The sequence below is a fragment of the Scardinius erythrophthalmus genome, assembly GCF_964197995.2.
Source record: "Scardinius erythrophthalmus genome assembly, chromosome: 1".
Lineage (NCBI taxonomy): Eukaryota > Metazoa > Chordata > Actinopteri > Cypriniformes > Leuciscidae > Scardinius > Scardinius erythrophthalmus.
The window spans coordinates 14,754,465-14,778,484 of NC_138221.1; the positions used below are offsets into that span (position 1 = coordinate 14,754,465).

A 24,020-nucleotide genomic window follows, 5' to 3' on the forward strand; every position below is an offset into this window, starting at 1 on the left:
ATTGATTCTTATTGTTGACGGTCTAGACCATAGATATCATATAAAGGCTAGATGTCTTAAGGCGGAGTCACTTCCGGCATCACCGGCGGCCATCTTACCACAGGGCTCTGTGAATTAAGGTGAGTGAGCAGCACACACACAAATCCTCTTATCTCTCTGAAATCTGGACGGTTTGGTTTCTTACAAACGTCATTACCGTGGCTATAATTCTTTCATATGGAAGTTCATTTGTATAATTATTCATATGTATGCAGTTTCATAGCTACATCTCTGACGTTTATAACAAACCAAACCGTTTGAAAATTGGTAGAAAATTGAGCAAGTTATGGTTATTTAAATGTACATGCACCATGTTACGAGTGAGCGAGCACCCTGTGGTAAGATGGCCGCCGTGTGCGGACGTCGACCTCCATTGGCCAGCAGCGCGCACGAGACATCTAGCCTTTATATGATATCTATGGTCTAGACAGTCAATTGTTGACCTCTAGATGTCAGTAAAGCTGCTCACAGGGACTGAGGAATAATTCTACATTAGCAAGTGTTTATATAGATCAGTTTATTAATTTATTATGGCTTCATTTGGATCTATTTTGTTGAGAAAAAAAACAAACAAAAAAAAAAAACTAAAAAAAAAAAAAAAACATTACTTTCTCATGCCAAAACATTTAAGCTTTCACTATGAAAATGGCATTGAAATCACATCATCACAAAAAAAAAAAAAAAAAAAGTTAAACGGATCAATATTAGTTGATCTTGGTTGAAGATTTCACTGAGTCTTGGTGGTTGTGAATGTGTGTAGAATATCAGAATATCAGAAAAATTTGAAACTAAAGTCCATCCGTACTGATTATACCACACACTCCAGACATCAGTGATATAGAAGTCACGTCCCTTCCTCCTGTTTGATGCTGTAGTTACTCCAAGAGTCCTCTTTAACCTCCACATCCCAGCAGTGTGTTCCTGAGTTAAAAACCTCTGAACCCACAACACAGGGACCAAAGTTAAACCTCTCTGGATAACCAGGAACGGGTTTATTGTTCTCACTGTTTCTCACACTGGTCCGATCATCAGACAGGACGAGATCTGGATTTGCAGTGATTGGATCCAAAATCACAGGAGCTGATGAGACACAATCAACAAATGCTTTTATTCTGATCAAGAGAGAACCCAACACAGATTATTATGAATTATGACACTCGTCCTGTTGATCAAACCTATCAGATATATTCCTCAGTTGTTATAGTAAAGATGCGCTTGATAAACTGATATTGACTAAATCAATCAAAACTGAACTGTAAAGATCTGCTGTATCACCGTAACTGTATATGTCATGTTCTTTTCTTGTTTACAGCTCATTTTGGTGCTGTAGCTCATATGGAAATTCACACACAATGCTAAAATTTTTAACTCCGTCCATCATTTCCAGCTCAGATCTCCTGCAGTCAGACTCACTGTTTTGGACGATGTCCTGCATCTTCTTCCAGACTCTGAACAGCAGGTTGCCCAAGTATCGTGGCACATGAATCAAAGCTCCAGAAGGCATCTGTGGATCCGGCTGTGAGATCTGGACTCTGGAAGAACATTCAGGAGTCAGAACAGCAGTGACTTTGGATCAGAACCAGAGAAACCAGAGACAGGAGCAGATTACTCACCTTTCCATTGAGACTGGAAACTCCTGCAGAACAAACACACCATTTATCATCAAGAACTCAAATCAATGAACCAATAATCAACCAATGATCTGAAATCAGACCTTCAGAAAGCAGACATCATTGGCTTTCATCATCTCCTCCATGTCTTTGATTGTGCGTGAAAGAGCTGAGATGCGTGTGTTCATCTCCTTCAGCTTCTCCTTCATCACCTGCTTCTTCTGCTCCTCTTCCTCCCTCAGTGCAGTGATTGTAGCATCTTCTTCATCTCTGAGAAACTGATGAAGCTCCTCAAACTGCTGTTTAATCTGACGCTCTGTGTGCTCAGCTTGAGACTGAAATCACATCACATTCACTTCAATCATCTCAATCAACACACATCAACCCTTCACATCATTCATATTCAAGATAAACTTGGATACCCGACATATAACGGATTCAAAAGCAGATCGCTGCTTGTCTTTTACGGAAATAATAAACTATCAAATCATAACTGTATAAAGTGATCCTACAGCTGTGATTAAATTGACTCTTGTTTCGGTTTCCTCACCTTGATGTGTTGAACTCTTTTCTCAAACTCTCCTTTCTTTTTTTCATTGCGTTGAAGTTTCTCTTGTAAGGACTTCAGTGCTGTATTGAGCTCCTCCTAGAATTGAACAAAAATACATAAAACAACAGATTGCAGTGAAGACAATTAGATAAGACAATACAGTGATCTGGAAGTAATTGTCAATTATTCTGACGATTAATTGAGTAATCAGATCCATTTTTTTTGTAGTAATAAAAATAGACCTAAGCAAAAATGATTATGCGACTAAAACGTAATTTTTCCCTCTCACGAGAAGTCATTCCAAAAATCATGGAAACAAATGTTGGTAGGTTTATTTATTGCAGCCAACACACTATCTATTATTATTAATCGAAGGAGATAGGCGTGTTATCCGAGCATTAATGGTAAAGAAAGACACTTAAACTTTGAGCGGCACATATAGCCTATTGTATGAGGTGTTTCTGGCCATTTCTCCCTCATTTCTGCATCGAGGTCTTGGTTGTGCGTATTCCTGTAATTATTTTGTCTTTTATGAATTTAATAAAGAACTCTGTCTCGTCTTCTGTCCAAACACACCGCGTCATTGCGTAAATGCGCAAAAACTGTTTCCATTGCAGTTTTGCGAAATATTTCTTTTTCGAATTGCCTGAAAAACCATCTCATGTGAGCGTCAAAACTTTTTTGAGATAAATGGGAGTTTTCGCGAAAATTGTGTGTTTCCATTAAGCATATTTTCAATTCGCAATTTCAATTTGCGCAATTTGAAGGGTAATGGAAATGCGGCTGTTGACTGTGAATGCAGATTGTACATTTGTATTATTATATATTTTTTGCATTTGTAAATCTTATGACAAAATGTTTAATTTAACTTTTAAAAGATTAATGACAGAAATAATTATTTATTGCTAGGTTAAGTAAGGTTATATGATAATGTATAGTTGACTAATCAGAAAATAATAGATTGAATGTTAAAAAAATGGCCACATTTTATATTAGGTGTCATTAAATACTATGTGCTTATGTGTTCATTTCGTATTGCAGAATATTTGTGCCGCTATTGAGATGGGATACAGGTAAGGTTAATACATGTTTGGTGGTATGGGTAGGTTTAAGGATGGGTTAAGGGGTAAGGGAAGGTCAACAGTGTATTTATAGGAATTACCTAAAGTTGTAGTTACATGCAGGAACTTTTAACCACATAAGCCCTGAGGACATTTTTAGAGCAGTTTTTTTTTTGAGTGACACACACAACACTAAAGACTCTTAACTCCAAAACTATGGCAAAGAGAGTCAAAAAGTAGGTATCGTTTGATAGAACACTTGTCAAATTTTTAGAAAATATAAATTACATTTGGGCATTTTCATGCCAAAAAAATATTTATAATTTTTATTATAATTTTGCATATCTTTCTTGTTTGAAAATGCAATAACTCGGGAAGGAAATACGGTGGGGGGAACATTCTTTGTTGGTGAAGTGACAATCTGCTGTAAATAATGATGTGCCATTTTCACTGATCTGTGCATGCTTCAAGCAGTTATAATCTAAAACACAACACGAGTGCTTCATCAGTATATCAGTATACTTGGCTTCGTATGTCTGTGGGATTTTTTGTGTAAGAACTCCATGAGGAATATCTTTAGATCTGAGTGATGAATTATGTTGAGCTTGGACTTACTTTAATCGTAAGCATCTGCTGTAAATAATGATGTCATTTTGAGTCATTATCACAAGCATTCAGCTGCTAAAGAGGGCAATTACTTTTTCACATATGTGATAGGTGTTAAACTACAAAAAAAAAAAAAAAAAAACTTGCATAACAATAGGTGTAATTGTGATTGTCAAAACATTTGGTAACTAAACAGAATTGTACACAATTTTCACGATTTCAATTCAATTCTTGGGATTTGATTTCAATCTTGATTCAATATTGACTCTTTGGATAAATATTAGGTAGGCTACAGTAGCTAGTAAATAGGTAGTAGGTAGTAAATACAGTAGTAGGCTACAGGCTACAGTAGCTACAGCCCTACATGTTAATTTTTCTCAAGAAAAAATATATCTCACATAATGCTGTACACATACAGAGAGCCCTGTCAGCTGGTATTATTAAAGGTTAAAAATAACAAATTAAATTAAATATAATTTGGTTTTCATTATAATAACAATTATGACACAAGTAAAAATATAATACAAATGTAATATACTGCACATATTTAGCAAAATACTCTATAGCTATTTTTTCTAGTCAAATAACTTATCTAGGTCATTAAATGGCTTTCCTGAGGTAAATGTAACGTTCTGTGACATAATTGTTGTCCTGCAGTTTTATTGACCTCTTTCCGTGCCTGAAAAACACTGATTGATCGATATTATTTATGAGGCATAAATACATTTTGGTAAGTTGTACTGTATCTTTAAATAAAAAGTAACAGATGATCGGTTTACTTGAACTGAGGCGCTACAGCGATCTGTCACGTCACATTTACAAGCGCCAAAACGGTATTTATCGTCTGAATTTCGTAATAAAATGGACAGAACCTGAGAGCTGAGAATTTTTTTCAAATCAAAAGTAACCTGCTCTGTCTAGTCTGTCGGTGTCAGTGTCCTCTTTGCTCCGGGATTTTTCTCTGCGTGAGAAAATGGATGTGTGGCGCGAGAGCGTGTGAAAAGTGTCGATTGCGTGAGTCTCACACTGAATGCGTAGAGTTGGCAGCCCTGCTTTTAGAAGGGGGATAAATCGTCGGCAGCGTGCCTCCTTCCGCCGTGCTTCTTCTCCATGTGAGGATTCATTAGCCTACATTAGACTAGAGTGCGCACTGGGCCGCATGCACACAGTGCTTCTACATGTGGGGATTGTTTACATCAGAGTGCGCACGTGTTTCGCGCAGCATATACGCAGTGTTTGTTTAAACGGTTGATGGAAAATAAGCTAATGCGCATTCTATAAATATAAATTGTGATCTATTATTTTTCACGGTATTTTGAAGTGTCCACGATAACAATATCGTGCACATTCATTACCGCGATTTATTGCATTACCAAATACCGGCATATGTCTATCGCTGTGTTAAACTGTATTCTGTGTTTTATGTTGTATTTTGTTTGAAGATCTACAACTATTCAGTATGAGACAAAATCAGAAATCAGGATGGTGCCAAATACTTTAACAGTACAGTATGCCATATGAAGTTGAGTAAATATTGAGTGCATGAATGTAATATCTGTGTTTGACTAATTATTGATCTTTACATGTGAAACGAGACATCTGTCTTACCTTATATGATGAAACCGCTTCACCAATGGGTCTGAATTTATGATTGTTGTGTACTTTTGAATCTCTGCACACTAAACACACAGGCTGTTTGTCCTCCAGACAGAAGAGTTTGAGTTTCTCAATGTGTAAAGTGCAGATCTCCTCAGATCCTGTTGAATGCCTCTTGTTTCTCTCCTTCAGCGATGACTTTTTTAATGGCAGATTACCTGGAGGAATATCTTTTGAAGGTTTCCTACAGAAAGAACACTCCTGAGTTATCTTGGTTCTCCAGAACGGTGTAAGACACTCATTACAGACACTGTGACTACAGGATAAAAAAACAGGATCCTTTGAAGATTTCACAGCATACGGAACAAATTTAATAATCTTCACCTGCTGAAGCCATTTTCACTGTATAATATGCTTTCACTTTCTGAATGATTGTTACAAAAATGTATATCACAAAGTTCAGCTTGGAGTTGTCAAAAGTACCGACTTCGGTACAGAAATAAGAAAAATGTGACGATACCAGCATTTCCCTCTAGCATTTTGAGCACTGTCGAACAGATTCTTAAACACCTCTGACTGGCCCACTCAACATGCATGTCTGTGATTGGCCATTGTGTTGACACGCTCAACATATACAGTGGGGAGAACAAGTATTTGATACACTGCTGATTTTGCAGGTTTTCCTACTTACAAAGCATGTAGAGGTCTGTAATTTTTATCACAAGTACACTTCAACTGTGAGAGATGGAATCTAAAACAAAAATCCAGAAAATCACATTATTTTTAAATAATTAATTTGCATTATATTGCATGACATAAGTATTTGATCACCAACTAACCAGTAAGAATTCCGGCTCTCACAGACCTGTTCGTTTTTCTTTAAGAAGCCCTCCTGTCCTCCACTCATTACCTGTATTAACTGCACCTGTTTGAACTTGTTACCTGTATAAAAGACACCTGTCCACACACTCAATCAAACAGACTCCAACCTCTCCACAATGGCCAAGACCAGAGAGCTGTGTAAGGACATCAGGGATAAAATTGTAGACCTGCTCAAGGCTGGGATGGGCTACACGACAATAGGCAAGCAGCTTGGTGAGAAGGCAACAACTGTTGGCACAATTATTAGAAAATGGAAGAAGTTCAAGATGATGGTCAATCTCCCTCGGTCTGGGGCACCATGCAAGATCTCACCTCGTGGGGCATCAATGATCATGAGGAAGGTGAGGGATCAGCCCAGAACTACATGGCAGGACCTGGTCAATGACCTGAAGAGAACTGGGACCACAGTCTCAAAGAAAACCATTAGTAACACACTACACCGTCATGGATTAAAATCCTGCAGCGCATGCAAGGTCCCCCTGCTCAAGCCAGTGCATGTCCAGGCCCGTCTGAAGTTTGCCAATGACCATCTGGATGATCCAGAGGAGGAATGGGAGAAGGTCATGTGGTCTGATGAGACAAAAATAGAGCTTTTTGGTCTAAACTCCACTCGCCGTGTTTGGAGGAAGAAGAAGGATGAGTACAACCCCAAAAACACCATCCCAACCGTGAAGCATGGAGGTGGAAACATCATTCTTTGGGGATGCTTTTCTGCAAAGGGGACAGGATGACTGCACCGTATTGAGGGGAGGATGGATGGGGCCATCTATTGCGAGATCTTGGCCAACAACCTCCTTCCCTCAGTAAGAGCATGAAAGATGGGTCGTGGCTGGGTCTTCCAGCATGACAACGACCCGAAACATACAGCCAGGGCAACTAAGGAGTGGCTCCGTAAGAAGCATCTCAAGGTCCTGGAGTGGCCTAGCCAGTCTCCAGATCTGAACCCAATATAAAATCTTTGGAGGGAGCTGAAAGTCCGTATTGCCCAGCGACAGCCCCGAAACCTGAAGGATCTGGAGAAGGTCTGTATGGAGGAGTGGGCCAAAATCCCTGCTGCAGCGTGTGCAAACCTGGTCAAGAACTACAGGAAACGTATGATCTCTGTAATTGCAAACAAAGGTTTCTGTATCAAATATTAAGTTCTGCTTTTCTGATGTATCAAATACTTATGTCATTCAATATAATGCAAATTAATTACTTAATCATACAATGTGATTTTCTGGAGATTCCGTCTCTCACAGTTGAAGAGTACCTATGATAAAAATTACAGACTTCTACATGAGCTGTAAGTGGGAAAACCTGCAAAATCGTATGTCTATGATTGGCTACAATGATCAACGCTTCAAAAACACGTCTTTGACGCTCTTCACCGAGCATTTACACAGATACACATGGGAGCATTTGAAAGCGGTGTCTATAAGCAAATCGCTAATATATCCGCTGCTAGTCGGTTTCGCTGATAGACACCTGCTTTTAAATCAATCCCGTGTGTATCTTTGAAAACCATCCCGTGTGTATCTTTGTAAGTGCTCAGTGAGGAGTGTCAAAGATGTCATTGTTAATCACTGTAGCCAATCACAGACATACATGTTGAGTGCGTCAACACAATGGCCAATCAGAGATGTTTAAGAATCCATTCAACAGCACTCAAAATGCTAGAGGGAAATGCTGGTATCGTCACATTTTTTAAATTTCAGTACTAACTTGGCACCGAAGTTGGTTCTTTTAGACAACTCTAGTTCAGCTGTCTGTTTTGAAACAAACTCAAAAATCCTTCTTGATATCTTATTTTTCATTTGTCCTCCAATGATCGCTGATTTATTTTTGCTTTTGTTGAGACACAAGTGTTAGTTTGAGAGAAAGGAGAACTGTGTTACAGAGCTCCATAGATTACCAATGGAGCATTTCATAGTTTTTGAACTTGGCCCCCTCGCCACAATAACCTTTGAAGTATACTCCATACTCGGATCTAACATAAATTAACACATGAGAGAACACAAATATCGATTTTAAAGACACAAGAAAAAAGGCACTTTTTTCCTACAAACAAATTTTGTTCAAACCTAGCGAACACTAAATGTTCCCCTACCATTAATATTTTGTTCCTGTTTGGTTCTTTTTTTGGAACAAAATAATTAGGCTACATTCTTTGTGTTGTATTTTAAGTGGTGGTTTCCCTAACAGGATTTTAATTAAGAATATAGTCGGTGAATCGAATACAAAACCTTTCAAAGTATACTCCATTTGATAGTGTGTGCGAACTCAGACGGTCAACACATGTGCTCTAAAAACATTTATCTTTGTCCAGTATCTATGCTGTTTTTAACCAGAAGTTAGAATGGAGAACACATAATCCACTATTAACTATGACATTTGCCTCAATAAACTCCTGATTTACAGCTTATTAATTGTTAGTAAGGTAGTTGTTGTAACATTGAAGTTTAGGCATGGGATAGGATTACTTAGTCTTTCAATATTATGTAAAGTACCCATGGGATCTTGAAAGCTATTATTAATCGGAAGAGACTTTGTTTCTCAGCACACAAAGATGAACTACTTACTGTGATTTCAGACTGCGGTGATCTGGATTCTCCACTGCATGGATCTTCATGTGTCGCTTCAGGTGAGTTTTAAAATAGAAACTGGTTCCACACTGATCACACGTGTGTGGGTTCTCTCTGATGTGGATCTTCTCATGTATTTTCAGATGTGTCGACTGACAGAATCTCTTGTCGCAGTGTGAACACTTGTAAGGTTTTTCTCCAGTGTGGATTTTCTGGTGCACTTTTAAAACGCCCACTGAAGTAAAAGTCTTCTCACACTCAAAGCACACATGATCTCTTACACCAGTATGAATTTTCTGATGTGCACGTAAATATAGGGGCAGTGAAAAACTCTTTCCACAATCAGAACATGAATGTGGCTTCTCCTTCGTATGAACTGTCAGGTGTCTCTTCAGGTTTGATGCCACAAGAAATGTTTTCCCACACTGATCACATGAGAACGGCTTCTCTCCGGTGTGGATCCTCATGTGAGCAGTGAGGTGTGCTGATTGTGCAAAACTCCTTTCACAATGATCACATGAGAACGGCTTCTCTCCAGTGTGGATCCTCTTGTGGTTCTTAAGCTGTGATGATTGTGCGAAACTATTCCCGCACTGATCACATGTGAACGGCCTCTCTCCTGTATGAACTCTTACATGAAGCTCAAGATGTTGTTTGTTTGTGAAGCTCTTTCCACACTGACCACACGTGAACATATTGTCTACACTGTGGATTCTCATGTGAACATTAAGACTTTGTTTGTATCTGAATCTCTTTCCACATTTGTCACATGTGAACCGCTTCTCTCCAGTGTGAGCTCTCATGTGTTCTTTAAGGTGTGTTGAGGAATTAAAACTCTTCCCACATTGAGTGCATGTGTACGGCCTCTCTCCGGTGTGGATCCTTATGTGTTGATTAAGATTTGGTTTTTGTGCGAAGCTCTTCCCGCACTGATTACATATGTGCGGCTTCTCTCCAGTGTGAACTCTCATGTGACACTCAAGTTTATGTTTGCTTGGGAAACTCTTTCCACACCGAGTGCAGATTAAAGATTTCTTGGGTGCTCTTTTATTTAAAATCTTATTTTTAGTCTTTAAGTGACTCAAAGGTTTTTCTCCAGGTTTGACTTGATGTTCCTCCTCCACTTCACTCAGTTCTTCACTCTCCTCCTTCACTTCCATCAGGTCTGAAATGAAAGAAAAAGAGTTAATTTAATTTTCAGTAAATCAAAATTCGAGAGAAAAAATGAACGGACATAAAGTGTAAACTATTAAATACATTTGAACAACAATTATCTAACATAATATCAAAAATATACAATACAATACAGCTGTAATTTTGACACCAACGTTTATATTGCCATTTAATTTGTTTTACTAAAAACGTTATTATTAATGGCATCTTTCCAATGACTTCCATTCATACTCAAGTGAATGTTGGACAATAAGCGAATTTCGCCGCATTTTGGTTCAGGTTCTGTTGAAGTTTCACATACTCAAAAATCTAGTGTTAAATGTACCATTTCTTAAGCATTATCTGTGTCCGACAACTTTCACTTAACACCAGATATACAATAAATATAAAATAAAAGAGCTTAAATATTTAGTTTAACCTGATGTTGACAATCAATCTGAAATTCTCAAACCTCCTTTTCCTGAACATTTGCTGAAAGCTAAAATTTTGATTAATTGTGATCTATTATGCCCCTTTTTATAATAGGTGAAATAAGTGTCTGATGTCCTCAGAGTTTGTATGTGAAGTTTCAGCTCAAAATACACAGATCATTATTTATAGCATGTTAAAATTGCCACATTTTGGGGGTGAGCAAAAACACTGTTTTTGTGTGTGTCCCTTTAAATGCAAATGAGCTGGTGCTCCCAGCCCCCTTTCAAGAAGAGGGTAACAAAACCTGACAATCACACGCAATGAAAATGTCAGAAACTGTCAATAGCCAGTTCAGCCTTATATTTTTGAACCGGAGTCGGACAATGATGCCTACAGAGAATATACAGAAAGTATTCACAGCCTTATTCCAAAATGGATTTAATTCATTAGTTTCCACAAAATTCTACAAACAATACCCCATAATGATAACATGAAAGAAATGTGTTTGAAATCTTTGCAAATTTGTTAAAAATATAAAACAAAACAAAAATCACATGTACATGTACCTTTGCTTAACACTTTGATTAATTACACAGATTATAAAATCTAACCAGTCCTCAAACCCTGTTGGGGACAAATGTGGGCAAAATAATTTTGATTATTTTTTTTTTTAAATACTTCCCTTGATCTGAGCGGTACAAGACTTGGCTACTTTTCCAAAGTTTGCCACCTGAACACAAACACACAAAAATGACTTGATTCTACAATGTTAAATAGGTAAAAAAACAACAACAAAAAAACACTCCTTAATCTTGTGTTCATGGACAAAAATGGGCACCCATTGGAATGAATGGGAAAACTATAATTCAGAGCATTCTTATTGTTTTTTTTTTGTTTAAAAAAAAAATCAACAGATCCAATACAATGTATATCTAACATACACACAAATGAAGGGCTGATCCTGTACAACATTCGCAACATGGCAACAACTCACACTCATACACGCAAACACAATGCATTCAATGAGCCTATGCATTCAGAGCTGGGCTTTTTTTTTTTTTTTTTTTTTTTATAAAAACTCACTCACACATACAAAAACAAAGAATTGAATGAGCCAATGTCTGACCATGTTTTTGGTATGATCCAATCATCCACCTGGCTCATCACCCTCACACAGGCACACTTCAGAGTCAGATCAAAGTGCTACTGCAAGGTTTGTTGAAACTTTGAAAACAAAATGTTTCTGCAGCATATGCTACCTAAACCTCAGTGGCAGTTATTTTATCAGTTCACTCAGGAGAAGCACAATGAGTAAGAGGTTCAGTGCAGCAGAGACCCTGGATATTCTCCTGGAATCAAGTGGGGAGGAAGGAGGCCTGCCAGACTGTGGTTTGGAGTCATCAAATGATGAAGGTCTGAAACAGATAGTCAGACAGAGTATGACCAGGATTGTGAGGACACCAATGGGGAAGACTCTGAGGAACAGGATCCTGGTGAAGTAACTTATGCATCTAAAAAGGGGGAAATCGTCTGGACTGCTACTGCACCTACCCAGACACCAGGGAGAGCACCTGCAGAGCAAGTGATGAAGATGACCCCTGGGCCAACACGATTTGCCTGTTCGTGTGTGGACAACATAAGGTCAGCTTTTGACCTTTTTTTCCCTCTGGAAACTCAAAGAGACACAGGTTGACATGACAAATTTAGAGGGCAAAAGAGTGTATGGGGAGTCATGGAAAGAGGTGGACTTTGGTCTGCTATTGCTGGCCGGTGTCTATCATTCCCACAACGAGGCCTCAATGAGCTTGTGGAATGCAGACACAAGGAGAGCCATTTTTCGTGCTACAATGTCTCTGCAAGCCTTTAAAATCATGACGAGGGTCATCAGGTTTGACATGCGATACGAAAAATCTGGGACAAATGGGTCGAACGTCTGCCTCTAATGTACAACCCAGGCCGAGAAGTCACAGTAGATGAATGCCTGGTACCTTTCAGAGGACGCTGTAGCTTCAAGCAGTACATGCCAAGCAAACCAGCCAGATATGGCATCAAAATCTGGGCAGCTTGTGATGCTAAGACCAGTTATGCCTACAATATGCAAATCTATACTGGCAAGCCGGCTGATGGGCAGCGAGAAAAAAACCTGGCAAAGCGCGTTGTCCTCGACATGTCAGCAGGTCTCCAAGGGCACACCATCACGTGTGATAATTACTTCACGTCGTATGCCCTTGGCCAGGAGCTCCTGAAGAGGACACTAGGCATGCTGGGAATGGTGAGGAAGAACAAGCCTGAGCTCCCATCAGCACTGGTGACGACAAGGGGCAGAGAGAAATTCTCTTCAGTGTTTGCATTTACCAGTACACACACACTTGTGTCTTATGGCGCTTTTCCATTACCAGTACCAGCTCAGCTCGACTCGACTCGCCTCGCTCCGTTTTCCATTGCAGATAGTACCTCCACAAAAGTACCTGGTCGTCATAGCGACGCTGCAGGAAAATGCCATGACTTAATCTTCTACGCGAGGCACCCGCTACCCAAACACACAGGACAATGGAGGAACTCGAGTGTATGCTGTTTTTGGATGTTTTTGTTTTTGCTGTTTTTTATTCAGGATACTCCATCTGGCGCGTGCAATGATGACGCAGTGAATAGTGACGATTCTCTCTGACCAATCAGCAGTCTGCCGTGTTTTCACGTCACATTTTAGTATCGCCTCAGCTCGCTTAGAACCTCGCCGGAGGTGGTACGAAAAAAAGTACCTGGAAGCAGATACAGGTACAACTTTTACACAGTGGAAAACCAAACAAAGCTGAGTCGAGCCGAGCCGAGCCGAGTCGAGCTGGTACTGTGTAGTGGAAAAGCGCCATTAATGTCCCCCCCCCCCCCCCCAAAAAAAAGTGCTCTTGATGAGCACAGTTCACAAGGAAGCCACAGTCAGCACAGGTGAAGAGAGGAAGCCAGATGTAATCCTGGATTACAACAAGACAAAAGGTGGAGTGGACTGCCTTGACCAGGTATTTTACTACTACTATCTTTTTTTTTTTCATTGTTTACTAATTTTCCTATGACAAATTGCTTGTGGTTTATAATTTGTAACAAATGTATGAATTGCTAAGTGAATAAATGCAAATGTACTTTTGTCAGTATAGTGTTTTTATTCTTTTTCTGTGTGTATTATTCAAGATGGTAGCTGCTTACACTTGTAAGCGAAAACCCAACCGTTGGCCCATGGTTGTGTTTTCCAATATGCTGGATGTGTCTGCCCTGAACGCCTTTGTCCTGTGGTCTGAAATCAATCCTGCCTGGAATTCAGGAAAGAACTTCCGAAGGCGGATCTTTCTGGAAGAGCTCGGGAAGGCTCTGGTGTCTCCACAGATTCAGAGAAGGAAGAGAGTTCCCCGTGGAGCGGCCACTCTGAGGATGCTGAATCAGATCAGACAACCCTCCTCAGAAAACATCCCTGGCACATCCACAGCAACTCCCCCAACCAAGAGAAAAAGGTGCCATGTCTGTACTTCCAACAGGAAAAAAAAAACAGCACTGTATGTGGAAAATGCAGAGAATATATCTGCAAAGAACATTCGGTTACAATTACCTGCTGCCACAAGTGCATGTAAATAACTATTATTGTTTGTTCTTACCTGTTTATTCTTAGCTAACACTTATTTAGTTATTGTTATGTATATTCTTACCTGTTTGGTACCAATTAGTTATTGAAATTTGATGTTTTTTGTTTGAAATAAATGATCTACTACTTTGTCTTTTCCTTATAGCATGGTCATATTTATCTAAGCATATTCTGGCATCTTTGTACAGTCTCACCTAACACAGATATATATATATTTTAAATTAGAATTTTAACTTGGGATAGTCAAAAACTTATGAGGTCAAATTCATTTATACAGTGGCTCATTTAGTTCAGCCTATATGCAGCCATTAAGTACTACAGTCATCTAGTGGCTATTGATATTATTGTTTTTTTGTTAATTTAATACCAATATAAGACACCAGATGCCACCAAAGTCACTTCATCTTTAGGTTTTAGCTCTCTGAACTTAGTGGAATGATATTTTTAATGTAGTTAAAGAAATATTAAATATAACAAAAATAAGCATAATTTACATAGAAAATATGGTGCTTTTAGAGGTAAATAAATTCAAAAATACCCCAAAAATAAAAACACCATAAATTGATAGATTATATTTTATCGAAGACAGTGATATAACATTTATAATAAACAAAAAATTGGATCACACCTGAGACCTCTGTGTCCACATTTGTCTATGAACACAGAATTAAGGGCTGTAATGTGAACACGGTATGTGGGTTAAAAACATTCTCCGAGGCGCAATTTCACAAACAGCGTAAGTGAATAGCGGTGCCGCGTCTTCTCTCTCTCATCGCTCAACATAGGTTGCACAAGGCAAGCGTCAGGCGCGCTAGAGGCCGGTGATACTACTCTCTCATGTTTAGGAGTCGGGACATTACGAAATCGTCACTTGCACAATTGCGCAGCATTGCATCATAACTAAAGTTGATAACTTTCACGTCTTTTTTAGTCTTACCAGTGATCTTGATCGCTCTCTGAGAGCCACCTCCGAAACAGATCGCGAGTAACAAAAGTTATTTTTCGCGGATTATATCGCTTTAACGGTCAAAAACACAAAATTATGTCAAAATTCATGTCTTAGTGAGTATCTTCGTGAACACAGTCGATTTTGTCTTAAATAAGCATAAAACACGTGTCAGAACAGTAATGGATCCGTGCACTAGCTCTTAAAGTGACAGCAGCCATACGTGTCTGTCATTAATGTTGTTGTCAAAACAATAAAAGATATCTTTCATTGTAATGAATCAGGATTAATAGCCTATGTATTTAATTTAGTCACATTTGACTACTTTATTCAATTTCTGAATACTAGTGTTAGACCTAAAAAACTTATTTTTTCTCTCTTTTTATTCTATTAAATTTGTGCTTCTTTTTTTCCAATTTAATTCAAAGATTGAAATCAAGCTTTCATGTGTTGTGTAAACTCGACACAACAAAATTACCCTATTGTAAGAACACAATGGGTGAGCAAAAAATAATTAAATTAAAATAAAAAATATAAAATAAAAATAATCATATTTTTCAAAACTACTACCTTGATCAACTCAAAACAAGTGTCATTTGAAAGCGAGTTTAATCAATTTCATAAACTCTTAGGTAGTGCTGAGATATTTGCTGAAAAATAGAAAAACAAATTCACAATGTATGAAATACTTTTTTTTGTGCTTCATACTGCAATACATCAAACACATCATACAGCTCAGATTGTTGTGTGTCATATGTTATTTGAAAGATATCAATGAGTAGAACACAACAAGCATACTTGTTTTGTGCTTTTGACTAACTTGAGTGAGGTTTTGTACATTAAGCCCTTCAAGTCTCATATGTAAATCATACACAGATGCTGAATTGCACACATTCCACAATTGTGGAAAATGGCACATCATTATTTACAGCAGATTGTTACGATTAAGAGCCCAGACTCACCATAATCCATCACTCAGATCTAAAGATATTCCTCATGGACTTCTAACACATGAAGCTGCACAGGCGCACATCCAATTTAGTATATATAGATGGTGCATTGATGTGACGTTTAACATAATCCATCACTCAGATCTAAAGATATTCCCCATGGAGGTCTAACACAAAATAAATCCCACAGGCGAATGTAGCCATTCTGATGAAGAACTCGTGTTGCATTTTAGATTATAACTGCATGAAGCATGCACATATCGTAGAATATGGCACAACACTATTTACAGCAGACTCTCACGATTAAAAAGAGCCCAAACTCAGCATAATCCATCTCTCAGATCAGAAGATATTCCTAATGGAGTTGTCACACACAAAGGCGCACACAGAGCCTTGTATACTGATGACGTGGTTTTGCTCATGACTCCCTGAAGCATGCATAGATTGTGGAAAATGGCACATCATTATTTAAAGCAGATTGTTAAGATTAAAAAGAGCCCAGACTCACCATAATCCATCACTCAGATCTAAAGATATTCCTCAAGGACTTCTAGCACATGAACCTCAACAGGCGCACATCCAATGAAGTATATATATGCATTGATGTGACGTTCCAGCTCATAACTCCACGAAACATGCATGAATTGTGGAAAATCAAACATCTTTATTGACAGCAGATTCTCGTGATTACAAAGAGCCCAAATACAAGATATTCCTAACGAAGTGATGCATACTTGGCTAAAAAACATGTCTCAACTCAAGGAAGGCAAAGTGGAGAATGGAATAACGTGGTGCTATTATTATGCTATTTTAAAGGCTCATAATGTCGTTTTGGAGTCTCCTATAACATGTTTACGTGCTTCAAAAGTAAAAAAACAGTTTAATTTTCTCAGAATATACATTGCACATCACCACATTTTTCATTTTTCAAACATGTGTCTTATCTTTCCGGGATGCAATGTGTTTTCCAATGTTCCCGGAACCGTCCGTGCTCGTTTTCAAACATGGAATAACACAAAATATGTATCATCTTAAATAATCTCAGCTTTTTAATGCATCTAACCACTTTGATCAACTCTTAACAAGTGCTGACTAGTCGCTCAAAACTGCAAATATATTCATTATCATATTTTTCAAAACTACTGCCTTAATCAACACAAAATGTGTCATTTGAAAGCTTAGAGTCTGAACCTTCCAATGAATGTAGCCAATCTGAAATATTTGCTGATAAATAGAATTTCTTCTTCTCATAATCTACAAAAATACTTGCAATGTGTCAAAAACATCATACAGCTCATTAAACATTCACAGATGGTTGACAAAACGCACATACATTTTTTACAGCATATTATTACAATTAAAATGAGCCCAAAATGAACAATCTATTGCAGTGGTCACAAGATATTCCTCATGGATGAACAATTTTAAAATTGGGGGTGTCAAGGACTGAGCAAAAAGGCTATCTTGGTTCCAAATGCTGTAACTTTTGATTACTTTATGCAATCGCCACACAATTTTATCCATATGCAGCTCACATGTAGAGAGACTTGTCTAGAAATGTCCTCGTACCTTATTTCCTTCCTGAGTTATTCCATGTAAAAAAAAAAAAAAAGTATAATCCATATTATATATACATGAGAATGTCCAAATGTAATGTAACGTATATTTTCTAAAAATGTAACAAGTGTTCAATCAAACAATCTCTACCTTTTGACTCTCCTTGCTATAGTTTTGGAGTCTTTAGTGTTGTGTGTGTCACTCAGAAAATACAACTCTAAAATGCCCTCAGGGTTTAAGGGGTTAATAAACTGCAGTCTGGTGTAAAATGATTCGCTCAAACAAAAAAATGTGGTCTTCACTCTTACATCCAACAACAAAACACCTGAATTTTGCATAATAGGTGCCCTTTAAACATTTTATCACACGGCTGTTAAGATTTTTTCTGCTACAGCCATCTAAATGTGAGGAAGTGCTTGAATGTTTCTAACATGAATGTTCTTCAGCATCATGAATGAATGAAGAATAAACACCAACCTCTTTGTTCTTCAGGATCTTCAGTGTGTTTCATTCTGCAGGGTTCTGGATCACTCATGTTCTCACTGTCCTCTTTAATAAACTCAGTCTTTGCAGATTTCAGCTCTTCCTGATGCTCTGATGCTCGTCTTCACTTGTAGCTGATGGGAATTTACAGCATTTATTGGGGAATTACTGTGGGAGGGGCTTCACTGATGATGTAAATGCAATGGGAGGGGCTTATCTGATGATGGACTGATGTGGGAGGAGCTTCACTGATGATGTGACTGCATTGGGAGGAGCTGATCTGCCAAAATCAAAAATATATCAGTTACAGAATTTGTTTTAAGCATTTATGTCTAGAGGTGTAATGGATCACAAAACTCACGTTTCGGATCATTTAAGGTTTTCGAGTCACGGAGAGGATAAGCAAAAAAATATAAAAAATAATAATAATTTTGCTTTTCATTTATTACTTGAAGATTAAAGTACTTTGATATCACAGCAAAAACAACTGGCATAACTGATACAGTTCAAACTTTATTTAAGACAAGTGAACATACAATATTAAAATAAGAACAAATACACAAATTTCAAGCATAGGTGAATACTATATAACAAAGTTATAAAGCCTAACAGTAGTATTCAGGTACAGCCAATGTTACGATCTGTTGCACCCCTATTTATGTCTATCATAACTGATGCTAATTCACAACTTCTATTATTGCTAACCAGAACATTGTAAAATTGTTAAAATATAGACAGATATAGTAGACATAAAAAATATATATATAAGTTGTCTTCCAAATATAAATGATGGCCATAAAAACAGTTAAAAAGATGAACACTGAAATAAACTTCCATATTTGTAGGGGTCATGACATGGGTTTTTCTATATTATTATTATGGTCCCCTAGGTGCAATTATAGTATTACTATAGTTTTTTTAACAAAAAACTTTCAAAATGTAGTGATTTATGACCTTTTCCCGTCCTGTTTCTTATCCTCTGATTCAAACAGTCTGTTTTGGGGGTGTTTCCCCTTTAAGAGTTCAATGTTAACGCCCACTGTTATGATTGGCTAACGTCAGTGCCTATGCATCAATTATTAACGCCCCCAGCCAGAACATTTGTGGATTCAGCGTAACTGTTTAGTAGCGGGTGATGCATGCGAAGCGATGTCTCTTGCAATGATAAAACCTTATATGTTTGAGCCGGAATCAGATGAGGAATCAAAGGAAAATGAACCATCAGCACAACAACGAAGACTGGATCAGCCCGTGTCCACATGGAAAGTGAAACTATTTTGAATTAATAAAAAAATTGTTACCCGAGACACCTGAAAACGGATTATTGTTGCATAATTATCCTATAGCTTAATTTGCTAACAGTTTAACATTATTTAACACATCTTTTGATATAGGGCCTGAACATGGCGGTCTCTGAAAACAATATGCAAGTAAACTAAGTAAAAACACTGTGATTATTCATAATGAATGAAATTGCGTTTTAAAAAGTAGTTTAAAGTTTTAAATATATTACTTACAGTTTGCGTCGTCGTTGTTGAGCCCAGAATAGTCGGCACGGCCTTATCTTTGAGCAACAGTTTTCTGGCAAAGCCAGCATCATATTGGGATTTGTTCTCAAAACAGTCATCCTTAAAATGTTTAGAACAAACGCTTAAATTAACACTACAGTGACTGGGACGTCCGCAAAAAATAAAGTGCATCCATTTTTCCCTGACGTCTGGATCTTTCGGCAGCGTATTCAAAGATGTTGTTTGTCCACAGCCAGGAACAGCGCATCTGCGTGGCATCGTAATTTTCCTGTACACAGACCCACTCGCTGTCCGTCGACTGAACACTTGTGAGGCGCGCGGCGCGACAACGATACGAAATGAATGTAGTTATCTTGCACTTGAAGCGTAGTTGTCTTGTGCTGGAGGCGGTCATATGCAAACGGCCGGTACGTCACTTCGCACCGTGACGTCACTTCTTACCATGGATCCAGAACGAGCTGTATTTAGAGCTTGATTAAATAAATGGTTTGTGGGGAGGACGTCTTAAGCTATGAAACTTGCAGGACGTTTTAATGGTACAAAGACCTCTTATATACCAAAAGATCAAGGCAAATTTGGTTTCTCATGTCATGACCCCTTTAAGTGTCAATTCACAGGAGATCTGAAGACATCAGCATAATAAATGAGGTGAAAACAGGAACTATTGTCATGAAATAAAGAGTGTTTTCAGCAGATCTGTTAATATTGATGAGCCTCAGACTATCAACACTCATTCAACAAGCCATTCAGGATCATCAGCAGATCATCTCACTTTATTCTGAGTGTTTGCTGTTAGAAACACATTATTTGAGTCAGGATGATAAAAGCCTGTAAAACTGCTCTAGTGAAAGATAGAACTGTTAGCTATTTCTCACAAATGTTTTCAACATGTCCAGTTTCAAACTTCATTAATATTTAGGCTCTCTCTTATTCTATCAATTTTATTATATTTATCATTTATGTATAGATTTGAACTTTCCCCACGTTCATTACTCATTACAAAGACGATATAAAGTGTTTGTCTGTTCTATATATATTTCAATTTTAACAATAATCTGCTAAATGTCAACAAAGAAATCTAAAGGCAACATTGAAAATGGCAACAGCAAAACTTGAGATCGTTTCCCATCAATTCCCCTCACAGATCTCAAACTTTAACTCTTGACTTGACATTCAGTAACAGTTCTCACACAAACATCGAGACAATCACACAAACGAACACAAAATCGCTCAGGGGTGCGTTTCCCGAAAGCATCGTTGGCCGAATGGTCGCAAGTTCATCGCAATGTCCATTGAACTCTATTGGTAACGACGGAACTTGCGACCATAGTTGGCTAACGATGCTTTCGGGAAACGCACCCCTGGGTAGGGTTGCACCAGCCGTTCGTAAGTTCTTTCTTAAATTGGAACGTAAAGTCCACACTAGAGGCTTAGTAACTACTAGCTAGTTTGTAACTAACTCTGAACTTTATTCCGTTGCACCATTTGTTCGTAAGGCAGAACGTAGCTAGTAGGTCGTAAGCTCTCCGTAAAGTAATGCGTAGTCGCATAATATGACGTTTAGCCTCGGTTATCCAATAGCAGCCTTCAAATACGTGAGCAGATGTTGTGTTGAAATGCTGTGAATTTCAGTTTATCCTTCATTCTTTTGCCTCACGTTACTAACGGTAAAAATAAGTTTCCATTAAATACGATACTTGATCATGAATAGCATAAGTGTTTTTATATGTAACATTCAGAAACTGTATTTGAAATTAAATGAATAAGGATAAATAAATAAATATTGATACAAAAAGCATAAGAAATTACGTTTATTGATTATGACTGATATTTGATATGCACACCATGGACCGATGCACACAGCGACGTGCTGTTTAGGATGGGTTTGTGTTAAAGATAGCCTCTAACAAAGTAATCTTTTCACATAATGTTCTCTCTCTTAAAATGTAAGCAAGTGTAAATGTCTGCATAATCATATATGTATTAAGAATTGAAGTCTGTCAGGTAAAATAATAGCTTATTGATGAAGTTCAGTGTGTTTGATATTTTATTCCATCCGTTACTCCTGATCGGAGGCTGCCGTAAATATTTAGTTTAAACGTAGAGTTACGCTTCAACTAAGTTTAATGGTGCAACGCAAAAATATTTAGAAGTGCGCAAGTCGTAACTTGGTGTCCATTTACGTCAAAACTAGGCTAAGTTATAACTTACGCCCAGCTGGTGCAACCGGTCCCTGGTCTGAATGAACTCCACATATTCTCCTCATGCTCGCTGCTGCTGCACTAAATGTTTATTTCAGAAGGAAGACGCCAGAAAAGACGCACAAGTATCGCTGTGATCGATGAAAACAATACAGAAAAGAGTCTGTCGCTTAAACTGTATAAAGTGTGTGTGATGGTTGTGTAAATATGAGAAATACCGTGAACTGCTCTCTCCTCACCTTCTTCTCCTTCTTCTTCTTCTGATATTTGCGGCAGACTATAGTCGCTAGAATGGCGTATTGCTGCCCTCCTCAGTTCATTTGAAGAATTAATAGATTTAACACATTATATCCTTATAGTCCAGTCCGGTACAAAAAAAGTCGAGAACAAGTTTTGTTGTCTCATAGACAGTCCTTAGTACAAAGTAATGATTTTAGTAAATAACTTGAAATTATATACAGCTCTGAGTTCATGAGATTTCTTTCTGTACGATGACATAAACAGTCCATTAGTGCATGGCTCACAGTTTCTACTTCTCCATATGCTTGTTTTCCAACCATCCTTCCTAAACCTATATTAATATATTTATATGGCTTTGAGGTTTTCTGTGCACTGAAATTATGCATGTCAGGTGATTACATGAGCTGATTTAATGTATGTATTTAACACCCTTTGAAACACGTGCTGAATATTATCATGTTCGTTGATGTCTTCTTCTTTAATCTAACTTATTGCTGATTATCATTCTTTTAAATTACATCAAATACAATTGTACCTGTCATGATTGCATTAACTTGCTGTTTTACTATGATGGTACAAAAGTAAAATTGTTACATTTGCATCTGACTAATTTTGGGTACGTGAGTGTTTCCTTGGTTATTGAGCCCACATAAAATCTTTGGTCCAGTCGAGAACCTGTAAATCACCCTTAATAATTATTATTTATTTTTCGGCACATCATTTCATTTCAGTTTGTAGCGAAGCTTAGTGACGAACTAAGATGTTGAGTTGGTTATTCAGACCATTACATTAGCTTTATTGCCCTTACTGACAGTGAGTTACTGTTAAAATAAACTGTAGATCTGTGTGAAACTGCTCCTGGGTTATTTGTTGAAGGAACCTCCTGCTATTGCTATTAAAGCGGAGCAACAGCATGCTTGTCTGCACATTTATTAAACGTATTCAAATGCATAACATCAAATGCATAAATGATAATTCATTGCATTTAAAATCTACATTTCAAACTTTTTGTAATGTATATATGGAGCTGGATATCAAGGGTTAAACGGTAAATAATTCAGCCATAAAAACAGACAATAGCAATAAGTTGTTGATAAAATGAGTAATGAGTTTATTCAATAATTGCATGAAGCAAATACAAACATTAAGTAAAAGTGAAAGCGAATGAGACAGATCTCTCTCTTTACTGACTCATAAAAGATTACATATCTGTAATCATGCACATCGACACAAGCTGATTGGAGCCACTGAGATGCTTGATCAATATTTGAGTGGTTTCATTAATTTTAGAATTAAAGCATTGCTTTATCAGTAAGGGGATATTCGAGCACAGTGTCATCAGAATCCACTGTTTCTATTTCAAATCTATGCACCATACACTTGCCTTTCCTGTGTCAAATGTATTTAAATGACAAAATGATAATAAAAACAAACCTAGAAAAAAAATCAATTCACTTGGGTTTTTCATTTGCTTTAATTTGTCATGTTTTTATTCTCGACCTGAAGCAATGTAAACCTGGTGAGCATCAGCATGTTCTTCATCAGGATGAATGAATGAGGAATCAAGAATAAACACAAACCTCTAAACCTCTTCAGTATCATGATGTTTCATTCTGCAGGTTCTGGATCACTGGCATTCTCTCCGTCCTCTCCTTCAATCCAGATGCTTTCTGGCAGTTCTGCTAAAAACAAACAAGTGTCACTTCTAATAGGCATGATGTGAGATTTCAGTTTATCACAGCTTTTCAGATGCCTGTGTTGTTTACTCTGGCTTGAGATGTGTTTTTCACATTGCATAACTTACATTTAAAGGCTATATTCTTATCTGTAAAGAAAGTCATATGATGTTAGTTTTTCCATTTTGCTTAAATGCTTGAATGTCCTGAGAGTGAAACTTATCAACACTTGTATAACTTCCTTTAATGACTGGCTATTAACACGAGCAGCTTCAAACATTCTCCATCCAGCTAAAAATAAAACCGATAACATCAAAA

The 24,020-nt window shown here is 37.7% G+C and overlaps 1 protein-coding gene across 1 annotated transcript; it reads right to left on the minus strand.

The window, feature by feature from the left end:
• Positions 1-536: 536 nt before the first annotated feature.
• LOC308704391 (uncharacterized protein) lies at positions 537-22,057 on the minus strand. Its single transcript, XM_081388625.1, has 9 exons — positions 22,005-22,057; positions 18,051-18,336; positions 8,906-10,073; positions 5,475-5,706; positions 2,200-2,295; positions 1,754-1,984; positions 1,653-1,675; positions 1,453-1,571; positions 537-1,119 (listed from the first exon to the last, which is right to left on the minus strand). Exons 2-9 carry the CDS (start codon positions 18,106-18,108, stop codon positions 884-886), a joined length of 2,163 nt encoding a protein of 720 aa, XP_081244751.1. The 5' UTR covers positions 18,109-18,336; positions 22,005-22,057; the 3' UTR covers positions 537-883.
• Between the last annotated feature and the right edge of the window lie 1,963 nt (positions 22,058-24,020).

Excerpts from the sequence above, each read along its gene's own strand:
- LOC308704391 (XM_081388625.1), bottom strand. The coding sequence starts at position 18,108 with ATGAGTGATCCAGAACCCTGCAGAATGAAACACACTGAAGATCCTGAA. Across the intron at positions 1,985-2,199 it reads AAAGAGTTCAACACATCAAG|TCTCAAGCTGAGCACACAGA; the intron begins GTGAGGAAACCG and ends ATGTGATTTCAG. Across the intron at positions 1,572-1,652 it reads TTTCCAGTCTCAATGGAAAG|AGTCCAGATCTCACAGCCGG; the intron begins GTGAGTAATCTG and ends ATGTTCTTCCAG.